Source organism: Mus caroli, unplaced genomic scaffold (genome assembly GCF_978045245.1).
Source record: "Mus caroli unplaced genomic scaffold, Mus_caroli_1 scaffold_10, whole genome shotgun sequence".
In the NCBI taxonomy this organism is placed as follows: domain Eukaryota; kingdom Metazoa; phylum Chordata; class Mammalia; order Rodentia; family Muridae; genus Mus; species Mus caroli.
In genome coordinates this window covers 75,601,041-75,615,575 of record NW_028227265.1, presented here as the reverse complement: position 1 = coordinate 75,615,575, position 14,535 = coordinate 75,601,041, and the positions used below count along the sequence as shown (strand labels likewise).

Sequence of the window (14,535 nt, the reverse complement as noted above, 5' to 3'; positions counted from 1 at the left end):
CAGATGTTATGCATACACTAAGAGAACAGAAATGCCAGCCCAGGCTATTATACCCAGTCAAACTTTCAATTACCATAGATGGAGAAACCAAAGTATTCCATGACAAAACCAAATTCACGCAATATGTTTCCACGAATCCAGCCCTTCAAAGGATAATAACAGAAAAAAACCAATACAAGGATGGAAACTATGCCCTAGAAAAAGCAAGAAAGTAATCTTTCAACAATTTTAAAAGAAGACAACCACAAGAACAGAATGCCAACTCTAACAACAAAAATAATAGTAAGCAACAATTACTTTTCATCTCAGAAGATGGAAAGATCTCCCATGCTCATGGATTGGCAGGATCAATATAGTAAAAATGGCTATTTTGCCAAAAGCAATCTATAGATTCAATGCAATCCCCATCAAAATTCCAACTCAATTCTCAACGAATTAGAAAGGGCAATTTGCAAATTCATCTGGAATAACAAAAAAACCTAGGATAGCAAAAATTCTTCTCAATGATAAAAGAACCTGTGGTGGAATCACCATGCCTGACCTAAAGCTGTACTACAGAGCAATTGTGACAAAATTGCATGGTACTGGTATAGCGACAGACAAGTAGACCAATGGAATAGAATTGAAGACCCAGAAATGAACCCACACACCTATGGTCACTTGATCTTTGACAAGGGAGCTAAAATCATCCAGTGGAAAAAAGACAGCATTTTCAACCAAAGCATGCTGGCATAACTGGTGGTTATCATGTAGAAGAATACGAATTGATCCATTCTTATCTCCTTGTACTAAGGTCAAATCTAAGTGAATCAAGGAACTCCACATCAAACCAGAGACACTGATACTGAGGAGAAAGTGGGGAAAAGCCTCGAAGATATGGGCACATGGGAAAAGTTCCTGAATAGAACAGCAATGGCTTGTGCTGTAAGATCGAGAATCGACAAATGGAACCGCATAAAATTGCAAAGCTTCTGTAAGCCAAAAGACACCGTCAATAAGACAAAAAGACCACCAACAGATTGGGAAAGGATCTTTACCAATCCTAAATCAGATAGGGGATTAATATCTATTATATATAAAGAACTCAAGGTGGAATCCATAAAATCAAATAACCCCATTTAAAAATGGGGCTCAGAGCTGAACAAAGAATTCTCACCTGAGGAATACCAAATGGCTGAGAAGCACCTGACAAAAATGTTCAACATCCTTAATCATCAGGGAAATGCAAATCAAAACAACCCTGAGATTCCACCTCACACCTTAGTCAGAATGGCTAAGATCAAAAATTCAGGTGACAGCAGATGCTGGCAGGGTGTGGAGAAAGAGGAACACTCCTCCATTGTTGGTGGGATTGCAAGCTTGTTCAACCACTCTGGAAATCAGTCTGGCAGTTCCTCAGAAAATAGGACATAGTCCTACCGGAGGATCCCACAATACCTCTCCTGGCATATATTCAGAAGATGTTCCAACTGGTAAGAAAGACACATGCTCCACTATGTTCATAGCAGCCTTATTTTTAATAGCCAGAAGCTGGAAAGAACCCAGATATCCCTCAACAAAGGAATGGATACAGAAAATGTGGTACATTTACACGATGGACTACTACTCAGCTATTAAAAAGAATGAATTTTTCGAGGCCATCCTGGTCTACAAAGTGAGTTCCAGGACAGACAGGGCTACACAGAGAAACCCTGTCTCGAAAAACCAAAAAAAAAAAAAAAAAAAAGAATGAATTCATGAAATTCCTAGGCAAATGGATGGACCTGGAGGGTATCATCCTGAGTGAGGTAACCCAATCACAAAAGAACTCACATGATATGTACTCACTGATAAGTGGATATTAGCCCAGAAACTTAGAATACCCAAGATACAAGATACAATTTGTAAAACACATGAAACTCAAGAAGAACAAAGACCAAAAAAGTGTGGACACTTTGCCCCTTCTTAGAATTGGGAACAAAACACCCATAGAAGGAGTTACAAAGTATGGAGCTGAGAGGAAAGGATGGACTATCTAGAGACTGCCACACCCAGGGATCCATTTCATAATCAGCTTCCAAAGGCTGACACCATTGCATACACCAGCAAGATTTTGCTGAAAGGACCCTGATATAGCTGTCTCTTGTGAGGCTATGCTGCTGCCTGGCAAACACAAAAGTGGATGCTCACAGTCAGCTATTGGATGGAACAAAGAGCCCCCAATGTAAGAGCAAGAGAAAGTACCCAAGGAGCTAAAGGGATCTGCGACCTTATAGGTGGAACAACAGTATGAAATAACCAGTACCCAGGAGTTCGTGTCTCTAGCTGCATATGTAGCAGAAGATGGCCAAGTTGGCCATCATTGCGAAGAGAGGCCCATCGGTCTTGCAAACTTTTTATGCTTCAGTACAGGGGAACACCAGGGCCAAGAAGTGGGAGTGGGTGGGTAGGGAAGTGGGGGGTAGTAATGGGGACTCTTGGGATACCATTTGAAATGTAAATGAAGAAAATACCTAATAAAACACAAAACAAAACAAAACAAAACAAAACAAAACAAAACAAAACAAAACAAAACAAAACAAAAACCCAAAGAAACTCAGGCAGCAGGGAGCTCTGGGGTATACTTCATCAAACATACCCAAAACATAAAAAAAAAAAAAAAAAAAAATTACTGTCAGTGTTCTAATGAAATCAGAATCCTGAACACATATGGGCAATGTCACAGAATATCCATACGTGTATATTTATATGACTATATACTTTGAGTGACATTTATACAACGGAGTACTTCATGTAATTTGCAGGCAAATGGATGGAACTAGAAAATATATCCTGAGTGACTCAGTCACAGAAGAACACATGTGGAATGTACTCACTGGTAAGTGGATGTTAGCAAACCAAAACAAACAAAAACAAATCCAATCTTGGAATACCCATGATGTGATAAATTTTTAAGTGACACAATTTGAGTACTGAAGTACTTTAGTTAATGTGAATCAATCTCATATATTTTGAAGGCATTATTCTATTTTAACTGAAATAGATTCATCTACTTCCTTCTTCCTGATTTTGTGCTCTGAATAAATATAAATAACATAAATGAATAAAAATTATTTTATAAAATGTACTCAATATTTCAAGTAGCATCCTATTTACAAACAGAAATTTATTTGCAACTAATTTCTATAAAGGATCATATGGGAGATTGCTGAATTGCAAATCATCTGTCTATTCCATACATTTTGTTATTTCAAGATATTGATTGAAACATTCATTAAATATCTTCTCTATATATGTATATATGTTAACAACTCTTTCACATGATGTCCTATTTTATGTGTTTCAGAGTTTTAACAATACAGTATTTTGTCGATATCCATGTCTGTTGAAACCTATCTGCTTTGCAGAGTGTTTAGATTTTATAATTCATTAAAACTTCCTTCTAAATGTAAATAATACCATTTATCAATAGGATATATATTTTTCTTTAGAATTATATATTTTATTTTTGAAATTAACAAAATTTAATATTATTCCCTCTGTCTTCCAAGTATCAAACCACCTCCCAACCTGTTATTCTTAGACAACCAAAATGAAGGTTATAAATACCCCGAATTTCCTTTTTACAAAACTACGAAGTGTGCAGAAAAATTTTCAGTCAAAATGGATTGAGTCGTATTCCAGTTCCTAAAGGTGAGAATGGATTCACCTTTGCCCACATCAGAGCGTCATTCAAAGAAATAGTTGATTTTCCATCTTCTAGGAAATACACAGGACCCTGTGTGCAGAGTTGAGAAAAGAGAAGATGAGACTAAAAATTTGCAGCATTGACTTAAAGTTTCAGAAGCAATCACCACACTGAGAAACTACTGTGCAGTTAGGCATTGCTAGTAGGAAATTCAGTAACATAAGAAGAAAAAGAAACGTTTTTTTCTTAAATGCTACCAACTGTGAAATCATCTTCAAATACCTCATTAATGTTCTAATATTCTGTGGTGGCTGTTAAAATTATATTAGAAATTATATTTAAAATTATATATAAATTTATATGAAAATTATATATAAAATTATATCTTTATGCTAAAATTTTAATTCTTTGTATACAGCAGTATTACCAACCACAATAAATATTATTAATTCTTTTTTTTTGTTTTTTGTTTTTTTGTTTTTTTTTGAGACAGGGTTTCTCTGTATAGCCCTGGCTGTCCTGGAACTCACTTTGTAGACCAGGCTGGCCTCGAACTCAGAAATCCGCCTGCCTCTGCCTCCTGAGTGCTAGATTAAAGGCGTGCGCCACCACACCCGGCATATTATTAATTCATTAATTGCCACAAAGTTAGCTTCTTTTATGAAAACACACTGTGAAATAACAGACTGAGATTCTGTTCATTTTATTAGTTTTGTTTTGTTTTGTTTTGTTTTTTCTGAGACAGGGTGTAGTCCTGGCTGTCCTGGAACTTACTCTGTAGAGCAGGCTGGCATTGAACTCAATAGTTTTGTAGTTGATGTTGGTGTGGCTGGGAAGTAACTAAAGACAGAAACTTGGATCCTTCTCTATAGAAGAAGAAGTAGATATTGCTCTACATGTGTGTGATTTAAAATTATACTCTGTCATCTGGCCTGAGAGACTATAACTTAGTCTCATCAGTTATTAGCATACTCCGAATAGTTCTGAGAAGTCAATATGTCTTAGCTCTTAGGAGAAAAAGCATGATGTTAAAAAAAAAAAATCAGTAAGTCATAAGAGCACTACAATTTTTGATTAGGCTCCAGATTTATCAAGTTCTGGTTATGAATTTTAATGCCATGCTTTATTTTATTTTATTTTTTTTTGCAGTTTATTTTTGGAGTTGGCAAAGTTAATCATTAGTTAACTTCATGTTAAGTCCTTGAGATTCACAAACACAAATACATTAGTTTCACATTAAACACATTCTAGGAGGGTAATACTTAATCTACATTAGGTATGTGTGCCTGAGATAATTAGTAGATCCTTTTGTGGATATAGGCCTGTGTGAAGAAAAACAAAACTCAGCTGGTATCTACTGTTTTTTTTGGCTATCCTGTGTGGAGTAAAAGGGGCCGTGTGGAACAGGGATTAGATAGTCCATGAGACCAGAAACTGACTTTTAGACTTCCAAAGTTTCATGATTTACTACAAACCTACTGAGTTCACTGAATTGGTTTTTGTTTGTTTGTTTGTTTTAATCTTTAAGCACAAGTGAACGGTATGTGTGTGCACAGTTATGTGTCGTATGCTTTGAAGATTATTGTGCTCTTGAGAGTCTGGCTTACAATTGGTTGGCAAGCTACAGGCAGGGTTTGTATTAACAACCAGGGGCTCTATGTCTTTTGAGTGACTGGACTCATTGGCCTAACATGTCAGCATAATAAGTATGTTTTAAATATTATATTAGAACTGTGAGGCTCTGTCCATTACAAGTACAAAACACTGGCAGGAGGAGCACACTGTGACAGATCGTGCTAACTCACTTTGTGAAACTTAGCTTTGTTATCTCACAGTGACAACTACTCCAAGGTAATAAAGACTTCTCTGATTCTGCGAGATAGCAATCTCCTTGGGTGATACTCAGAGGCTGTAAGCATAATTGCTCCTCATTAGTTTGACTGCACATTAAAGAGTGTTCTTTGGGAATTAGTTATCCTCTGTGATGAATCACAGTGAATTTTAATTGCTGAAAGTTCAGTAAACAATGCAAGGACACTTGATGTATCTGTAGTATGCATCAATTAGTTTTATTTCATCGTGTTTATGTTATGCAAATGGAAACTAGAAAGTAAATATAATCTTCTCTGATAAAATCAGTGTAATTGTTGATTATTTAACTTACTTTTCATTAAGTTATGACATTTATTTACTTTAAAACATCTTTGTCGCTATACATATATGTAAATAAGTTGCTACTAAATGTATTACGCCATTGCTTCAGTAATAATAGCTCAGTGATCATCTCTCTGGATGTATTTTAAGGGAAAAAAGATCATGTGTATTATCAAGGAAGCACTAAGGGCAATATTTTCTTACTGGAATCTTTACATTCGCCAAGTTCATTGAGTTTATATTTGTTTTAAGGTACCATTAACAAGCTTATAATAGAAAGATAAAGTTAATGTCTGATAGTAGATTGTACCTGGATTTTTAGTCCAGTAAGACAAGAGATGTGAATGTCTGAATGGCTTGGAAGATTTGATCCAGTCACATAATCTGGTCCAGTAATTCCTTTGAGTGGCTCTTCTTTCAGTCTCTTTAATAAAGTTTCATAAACTGTTCTTTGTGAGTCAGAAGGGGGTGTATATGGAGAATCTTCTGATGATCTACATTTTAAATAAACATTTGTGCTTTATTTTCTATAGAATTATAGAATTATTGAGATTTAGTTGAGAAATGGTCTCTGATTAGTTCATTATCTTTTACAGATGGAGGCAAATCAATTTAAATTTAAATTATAAAAAAACAAAACTATCCCAGTGGGATCCACCCACCATCTGAGTCCAGACAACCTGGGACACAGCCTGCAGAGGTGAGTTGCTCATGGTCCCTTGAGCCCCATTGTCTAGCTCTCGTCTCACTCTTTGGTTCAGAGGAGCCTTGTGGGACACCAAGAGCATCAAGCTTTTCGGTATAAAGCTTCAGGAGCCCCATAACTAACCGGCTTAGAACCCTGCCCCACCAATCTCATCCCAGTCCCATCTATAGACCATCCCAGTTGGGTCTTCTTGGAACTGTTTGCAAAGGTGAGCTGACTAGTCCCTTGAGGTCCATTGTCTATCTCTGGGCTTGCTTTTTGGTCCTGAGGACTCTTGTAGGACCCTAAGAACCTCCCACTTTACATGGAGGCCTGCAGAGACCTCACGAACTACCATCTTGGTACATTACCCACCAATCCCTTGCTATTGGGGTCTGCCTGAGGCTCAGCCAGCAGACGCAGATACCCTGATCTCCATTGTCTTATCTATGACTTCCCCACCCTTCCCAAGAAGTACTGCTGCCATCAGGATCATTCAGCTAACACCAGGGAAAAGAGATGCCTAAAGGACAGCATAAGAATACAGTCAACAAGACCCAGGGTTTTATGACACCACCAGAGTACAGTTATCCTATTATAACAAACCCTGGATATCCTAATGAAACTGAATCACAAGAAGAAGATTTTAAATCTAATCCTATAAAGATGATAGAGGCCTTTAAAGCAGACATGAATAAATCCCTTAAGGAAGTACAGGAAAATACATTCAAACAGGTAAAAGCAAAACTACAGTCTACAGATTGGAGAAAGATCTTTACTAACCCTACATCTGACAGAGAGCCAACATCATATCATATATATATTTACTTTCTGCATTTGAAGGTTAGGTTGTATTCACTCACTGTTTGGCCGACTGTGTGCAAGCTCTCCATGCATCCAGCTCCTCAGAGAGATGCTCAATTTTTAATGGTACTGACACCACTCGTCGTTTTAAGAGCTGACTGAAACATGAGAAAGAATTGTCATCTGGCTTAACAGTAAAACATCAGACAACACAAACAAACTAACAACTGAAATTTTATCTATGATGATTGTTCAATAGTGTGTGTGTGTGCATACATTTATGTATACATTGGCATATATCTGCTTACTTACATTATTATCCTTTAAGTCCCTGGGAACTCTAATATGCTCAAGACATGTGGTTGGAATAATGACCTGCGTAGTGTATGGAGCATGGTGAGAGAAGAAGAGCACTACTGAACATCAGCAGTGAGGTAGAACAGCTCATCAGGACCCTGACTTAAGTCTGGATAACAGAATATAATGGTACTATTAGAAGAATGAGAAAAGGACTAGATCTGAGAGGCTCGTTTTACAGCTGAGGATACTGAATTTAAGGCTGGAGCATGGTGCAGGTTGCTAGACTAGACTCACACATCAGGAACTTTGAGATTAGATTGTGTCTGAACATGAAAATGAGTTGTCTCCAAAAGGATGACAGGCAAAGCTCAGAAGTAAGGTTCCTGTACAAGTGACCTGGCTCACCATCACCAGCACACATGCACATGCACACATAAACACACACACACACACACACACACACACCACTTACAAATGAACCTTCTGTAGAACAAATATTAGAACACAGAGAGGAGAGTGAAGATAAGAAATGAGGCCAGAGGACAGGAAATAAGAGGGGAAAGGAAGTGTCAATTAAATAGAACATAGCAATGGGAAGCTGGACATTTAAGTGCATTAAGAAAATGAAAATAGGCTGTAGGACATAACAGGGAGTAATTATCACAAAGAAAGCCATGAGGACTGGAAAGATGGTTCAGTGGTTAAGGGCACTGGCTGTTCTTCCAAAGGACCAGAGTTCATATCCTAGCACCCACTTGGCAGCTCACAATTGTCTGCAGCTCCAAGATCTGACACTCTCATATAGACATACATGCAGGCAAAACTCCAACATACATAATGTAAATGTAAATAAAGGAAAAACCCCTAAAACTGAGACCTTTTAAAGTTCTCTTTCTTATTTACTGAGTTCTCTTTAATGCAGGCATATTCTGTGAACTCTCTCCTACCTTACACATAGAAACTCTTGCTTTTATTCTTTGCCTTTTTGCTTCCTAGTTCCTGAGGTTGTCTCAGTTTGATTGTAGGTTGATGTGGAATTCTCCATGTAGTCCAGGCTGGTCTTGAACCAGCAAGAATCCCTTTACCTCAGCATCCCATGCTGAGTTTGCAAACATGAACTGCCACTCTAGTCTGTTAGCTATTTATTATTAATACTAACTTTTTTGTTTATTGAGACTAGATTTCTCTCTGTAGCCTTGGATGTCCTCAAACTCACTCTATAGACCAGGCCAGTCTCGAACTCAGAGATCCACCTGCTCCTGCCTCTGATGGTCTGCAATTAAAGGTGTATGCCACCACCATCCAGCTTATTAACACTAATTTAAGAGAGCATTTTTCTCTCACTTGTCATCAGTGAGGTCACACAAACTGGACAGATTCAACATTATTTTGATGGTAGTGATACAGGCTACTGTTGAAGTACAGTTTGTTGACTGTACAGAAATAAACTTTCTTGAATATCTGGTGGTAATGCTTATTGCTTAGGTTGTACTATGTAGCAGCAGCATCTTCTTTACCAGTTGGTTAGGAATAAGAAAGCCTTTCATTCCTCTCAGTCTCCTATCTTCTGTAAAAGATACTCAGGAAAATGTTCTTCCCTAGATAATAAGCATCAAGAATCAAAAGGTTGCACACACTACCATTTAGCAAGTTAATAGGCTTATAAATTAATTTTCAGGAAATATTTTGTGAATTCGTTTATTCACTAAATCATACTTGTGAAATCATGTGTATCTTGTTAAGCAGAGAGATGGGTTAGAAATGGAGATCCCTTGGATCAGCTTTGGGTATGTTTTTTTTTTTTTTTTTGATGAAGTAAGTTAAGGATAATGGATAATGAGTGACGTTTAACAAGCTGCTAGAGAATGTAGATGTTTAGCTAACAGGTTATAAAAGACCATCTGAGGTGAATATAAAATACTAACTTCTTTACTACTTATGAATGTCTTTCACTTGAATATTTCTGCCACAGAGATTGAGAGCTAATCTATATGGCTTCCTGTATTTTAACAGTGGTGCTATGCAATGTTGGAAGTGAAGTGTAGGTGTGAGACTTTTAGTCCACACCATGAGGACCTGTGGACTGAAGTAGACCTTACGATCCCCTTTTATGTCCTCCCTAGACAGCAGACATGTTATGTAGAGGGAAAGAGCTAACAGTTCCAAAGTCAAAGTCAAAGTCAAAGTCAAAAAAAAAAAAAAAAAAAAAGGAAGGATCCAGGTCTTTGGTGGAATTGCTGGACCACTTTATGAGATCTGGGATGCCTCTCTGATGTGTCCTGATAGGCAAACGTCAACAAGTCCTATGTATTTAACTTTCCATTAGAAGCTCTGTCATTTGTAGCCTGGTGCATTCAGCACTCACAATCATATATATGCTTTCCTGGAGAGCTCATGCTGAGTGAGCAAGTGGACTCACAGAATAATATATTCAGTGCCTGTGACCTTCTTCGAGACGTTTATCTTAGTAAAGGGAATTTCTCAGTGAAGTGTTTTCATTTTTACCTCGTGTACTCATAAAGCGAGGGAACAATGCTTTGATACTGTCTCCTGATAGCCAGCAAGGCACCAATGTAACCACATAATATAAGTAATTCATTTCGAGCCCTGAAAAAGAATATATTTATTTTTAAACTTTACAATTTGAAGCACAGGACACAATTCTCTTACATAATTCAAACATGCCTATTCATATTCTTATAGATGATATTTACAAAATACATTTAGAAAGTTTTATGAAATTAGAGGGAATGATTTATTCATTAGCTAAAATTTAATTCATAATTTTTATTCCAAAATTAATCATATAACATAAATTATAATTTAAAGCAACTATCTTTACACAGCATTTAGCTCTTGTCTACCTGCATATATTTAATTCTTTTGTATTTTAATGCTCAAACCTGAGTTCTTACACAGAGCAAGCACCCTACTGTTCATAGTTAATTTGCACCCTGAGGCCACCCCTGCCTTTCTCTTCTTGGCATTTATTTCTAAGTAATTGCTTTTTATCAGATTTAGGAACTTATGACACATTATGTCAACTCTAGGAAAGGACCAGCGAAATCAGTTTTGTTTCCTGCAGGGTGAACTCGGCAGTATTCCAGGCTGTTTCATTGCAAATCTCTCTCACAAATTAGCCTCAACTCTCTAAAGACTTTAGTTGTATTAAAAACAACACTCCTAATGGTCCTTGAGTTTTAGGATGGTGTCATTTTCTGTTTACCAGCACCTGTAAATCTCTCTCATTTAGGCTTAGTATGATTTTTATGTACAATAGATATTGAATAAATATGACCCTTAGTTTCTTATGAACCCCATGCCTATAACTGTCTACATGTTTTAAGCTCAGTCTTTTTTGAACAGAAATGAAACTACAGACATGTATACACATAAACAAACACATGCTAGCTGTTGTTAATAGTTACTGTTCATTTCAAGTTCACTTTATTGTCCTCTCTTGTTATTATTGTCACAACAAAAGCAATAATGGAAAGTATAATTTGTTTGTAAGTTCAGCTACCTAACATGATCCTATTTCTTGATTTGAACACCAAAACTAAAATTGCCACTTGAAATATAATACTGGACATTTCCATATCTTGAAGAAAAGTACTTACTCAGTGCACGTATGTAAGAGTAATTTTTCAGTACGGATATAACTCATCAGGTCAAGCACTGGGTAAACAGTATCTAGAGTCCAGTTTGAGTTACTGATACATCCTGGAAAACCAAACCAAATGAAATTCAAATGAAAATGTATTTTACGTTACAGTGTAAAGTTTTGTCCATCCAACTTTTAAAAATTACATAATCAACTCTTTGTCAGTTAATCATAATTGTGTATTCTGTATCACAAACTATTGGTCCATCCATGGTCTCTAGGTCTTCCCATAACATAAAATCAGGAGATAAAGCATGGTCTACATCAGTAATCTTTTTCCTTGTGAAATTTGGAATGATTTGTGTTTGAACTTCAGGTAGATTATCAAGATGAATGAAAATGCCAAATGAACAAATATATCTCAGATGCAAACTATCAACTAGAAACTTACCTTTGACAAAGTCAATACCAATAGGAAGAGCCCTTTCAGGTTCCTGACTTAGTAAATAATACTTTATGGTTTCAAATACATTGCCATCTGCCCGGGCTGTTTCAGCCAACTGAGTGCATTCTTCTGCAGGGGGTAGATTGCACTAAAAAAATAATTTGTTGAAAGACAATGTTACTAAAATTCACATGGATAAAAGCCATAGTATAAATGACAATTATTGCTACATTCTCTGTCTGTTTCACCTATTAAAGTTGCCCCAAATATACGTCAATGCAATTCTTTATAAATGAAATTATGTATGGAAATACCTATAAGATCAAAGAATGAAGTGAGGTCATTAGCTTAAAATCAAATGATTTTTACCACACAAAATACTTAAGAAACAAGTAGAACTAAATTTTTCTGATCATAATGCTGTGCTCAGTACTTAATAGTGCAGCTCAGCAAAAGCAAAAATAAAACAAAACAAGCCCACAATGAAGTCAGCTATTCTAGAGTAAATGTATAATAGACATTGTTAAAAGTACATTACATGTAACAAGTACAAAACTACATGATCACACACTCTCTTCTCTACAACTAAAATTAGCCTTTGAGGCAAAAGGACCCTATTCCAAAAAGACTAAACCCATAAAGGTTCTAAAGCTTGACGGTTTCAAATGCACAGCATGGAAAGTCTGCTATACCTATTATACCTGGATTTAAAAGTAAGCATAATAATAATAAAAGGTGATCATCACTGAAATGTCATACTCTAGAATACAAAATTAATTCCTGTTCTATCATGAAATTTCTCAAGTAGGTTAATAATGTGTTTGACTGTGCTTTGATTTTGGTATTTATTATTACCTTAGAAAATTCTCAGAGTTGTTAACAACTTCACAATCACTAGTTTTCTAAAGAACAACTAATAAATTCCTACCAACGATTCTAATCATATCGTTTAGAATGTGTAATGAATACTGGTTGCATTCATGGCCCTATTATTTCCATGAGAAGGAGAAAGGTTGACTCTGCTCTCTAGAGCTTGGCGTCACAGGAAGAGGGGGAGAAAGTGAGTTCTGTTCTGCTGCATAGCAAGGTGGTTGCAGTTAATCACAGTGTATCCTTCAAAACACCTTAAAGAAAGGATTTTAAGTGATTTTTACCTCAACAAAAATAAACATTTGTGGTGGTGGGTGTGGAAGGTCCTCTGATTTGAATTAATATATGTATGTATCAAAATGTCACACTGTGACCTGTAAATACATGATTTTGTTTTGTTGATTTAAATAAGCCAGGATGTATAAACTTAGGTAGGTCATTTCTCCTCCCTATCCCTGCATGATAACACCAGAGCTTCTTGCCTCTGAGACTTAGTTAACATATATTTAAACACTATACAATGCATATCAAGACAAGAGTCCTAGTGCCTCTTTCCACATGCATCTTTAACTAAGAGTTTCTACTGGTGTCTACAAAAATGAAACACAGATAACTTTTATTTATTTTTATTTCAAAGATTTTGCTTTTCTTTTGATTTTTATTATATTTTTATGTATTTGCTTTGTGTGTATACTTAATGAGGCATAGCACACGTGTGGAGGTCAGAGGGCAAGTTGCATGTAACATTTTACTCCTTCTGCTGTATAGGAAACAGCAATTGAATTCAGTTAATTAGAAATGAGAGGCACCCTTACCCACTGATTCATTTCCATAGTGCCCATAGCAAAATTGAGACAGAAATTCAGATAACAGAAAGTATATAAGGAATAATTGAAAATCCCCAGTAATGTCACAAATTACTGTTGGAACTGAATATTAATCCTTTCATAAATATTTCCATAATAACAGATATGATTTATTCCATAACACATCTATACTTGCCAAGGGACATGCAGGAAAAATGACAAATGGCTTTAGAAATCATGGAATGCAGCCCACAGGTCACCACAGCTTCAGTGTGGCACAGCCCCAAGGACTATGTGTCTGGAGAACTTTATGCTGTTATAAAGTTCTTGCTGCCATCACATCCCTCTTAAGAATTATATGAAAACTCTAAGGGGGCTTCCAGTCCCTCACTGGCAGTATCTCTGGCACTCACAATATCAATGACCACCACCCTTAGAAAACATTTTGAAAAATAGAACTGCTAATGAAGCAAGGTTGAAATGTTATTTCAACTGGCTCAGATGTAAAAAAATCTTAGGGAACAATATAAAGTTCAGACAGGCACTCTTATTAGTTAAGCTAGGGACTATTTATAGTCAGGGAATAAGAACAACGGCAGCAGGGCGGGAGAGGGTATAGGGGACTTTTGGGATAGCATTTGAAATGTAAATGAAGAAAATATCTAATAATAATAATAACAAAAAGAACAATGGCAGCACAGGCTGATGTGACTCTCACTGAGACTGGACTAGTGATGCTTGATTTCTTATACTCAATTTTGCCCTCAGCTTCCCTATATGATTTATTAAGAACTGCTGATGAGTAGATATGCATTTTGAGAATTTAATGTAGGTATGACTGATTTTTATATAAAAGTCTAAATTTGCAATTCTTTTAAGATTCTTACTAGGTTATTTTTAAAGATAAATGATAAAATAATTACTTCTTTCTTTGTAACTGCAAATTGCCACCTGTCAGTAAGAGAAACTGCGTAGCTGGAGACAAGATGACTCCTGAAGCTTGCTGGTCAGCCAGTCTAGACAACCAGTGAGAGCTACTGTCTCATGGATGACCATCTTAGAACAAAAGGTGGGAGCAATAGAGGAAAGTTTCAGATAATGACCTGTGACCTCCTTGTGTACATATGTGTGCATGCATGTACATATATGAGCCCTCACTCACAAACACGCAAAAAGAGCAGTTAATATAGAGTTCTAACT

At 36.4% G+C, this 14,535-nt stretch overlaps 1 protein-coding gene across 3 annotated transcripts in view; it reads right to left on the bottom strand.

The window, feature by feature from the left end:
- Positions 1–2,719: 2,719 nt before the first annotated feature.
- Positions 2,720–14,535, bottom strand: part of Wdr17 (WD repeat domain 17) — a 95,460-nt gene continuing 83,644 nt past the window's right edge. Inside the window, exons 25-30 of one of the 3 annotated variants that reach the window (XM_029480271.2) lie at positions 11,666–11,807; positions 11,231–11,333; positions 10,116–10,217; positions 7,370–7,468; positions 6,132–6,315; positions 2,720–3,757 (exon numbers count right to left, since the gene is read on the bottom strand). In XM_029480271.2, coding sequence (XP_029336131.1) covers positions 3,638–3,757; positions 6,132–6,315; positions 7,370–7,468; positions 10,116–10,217; positions 11,231–11,333; positions 11,666–11,807 — 750 coding nt within the window. In that variant the 3' untranslated portion in view covers positions 2,720–3,637. The remainder of the gene's footprint in view (positions 3,758–6,131; positions 6,316–7,369; positions 7,469–10,115; positions 10,218–11,230; positions 11,334–11,665; positions 11,808–14,535) is intronic. The other 2 variants (XM_029480270.2, XM_021170445.3) reach the window with 2 other exon arrangements.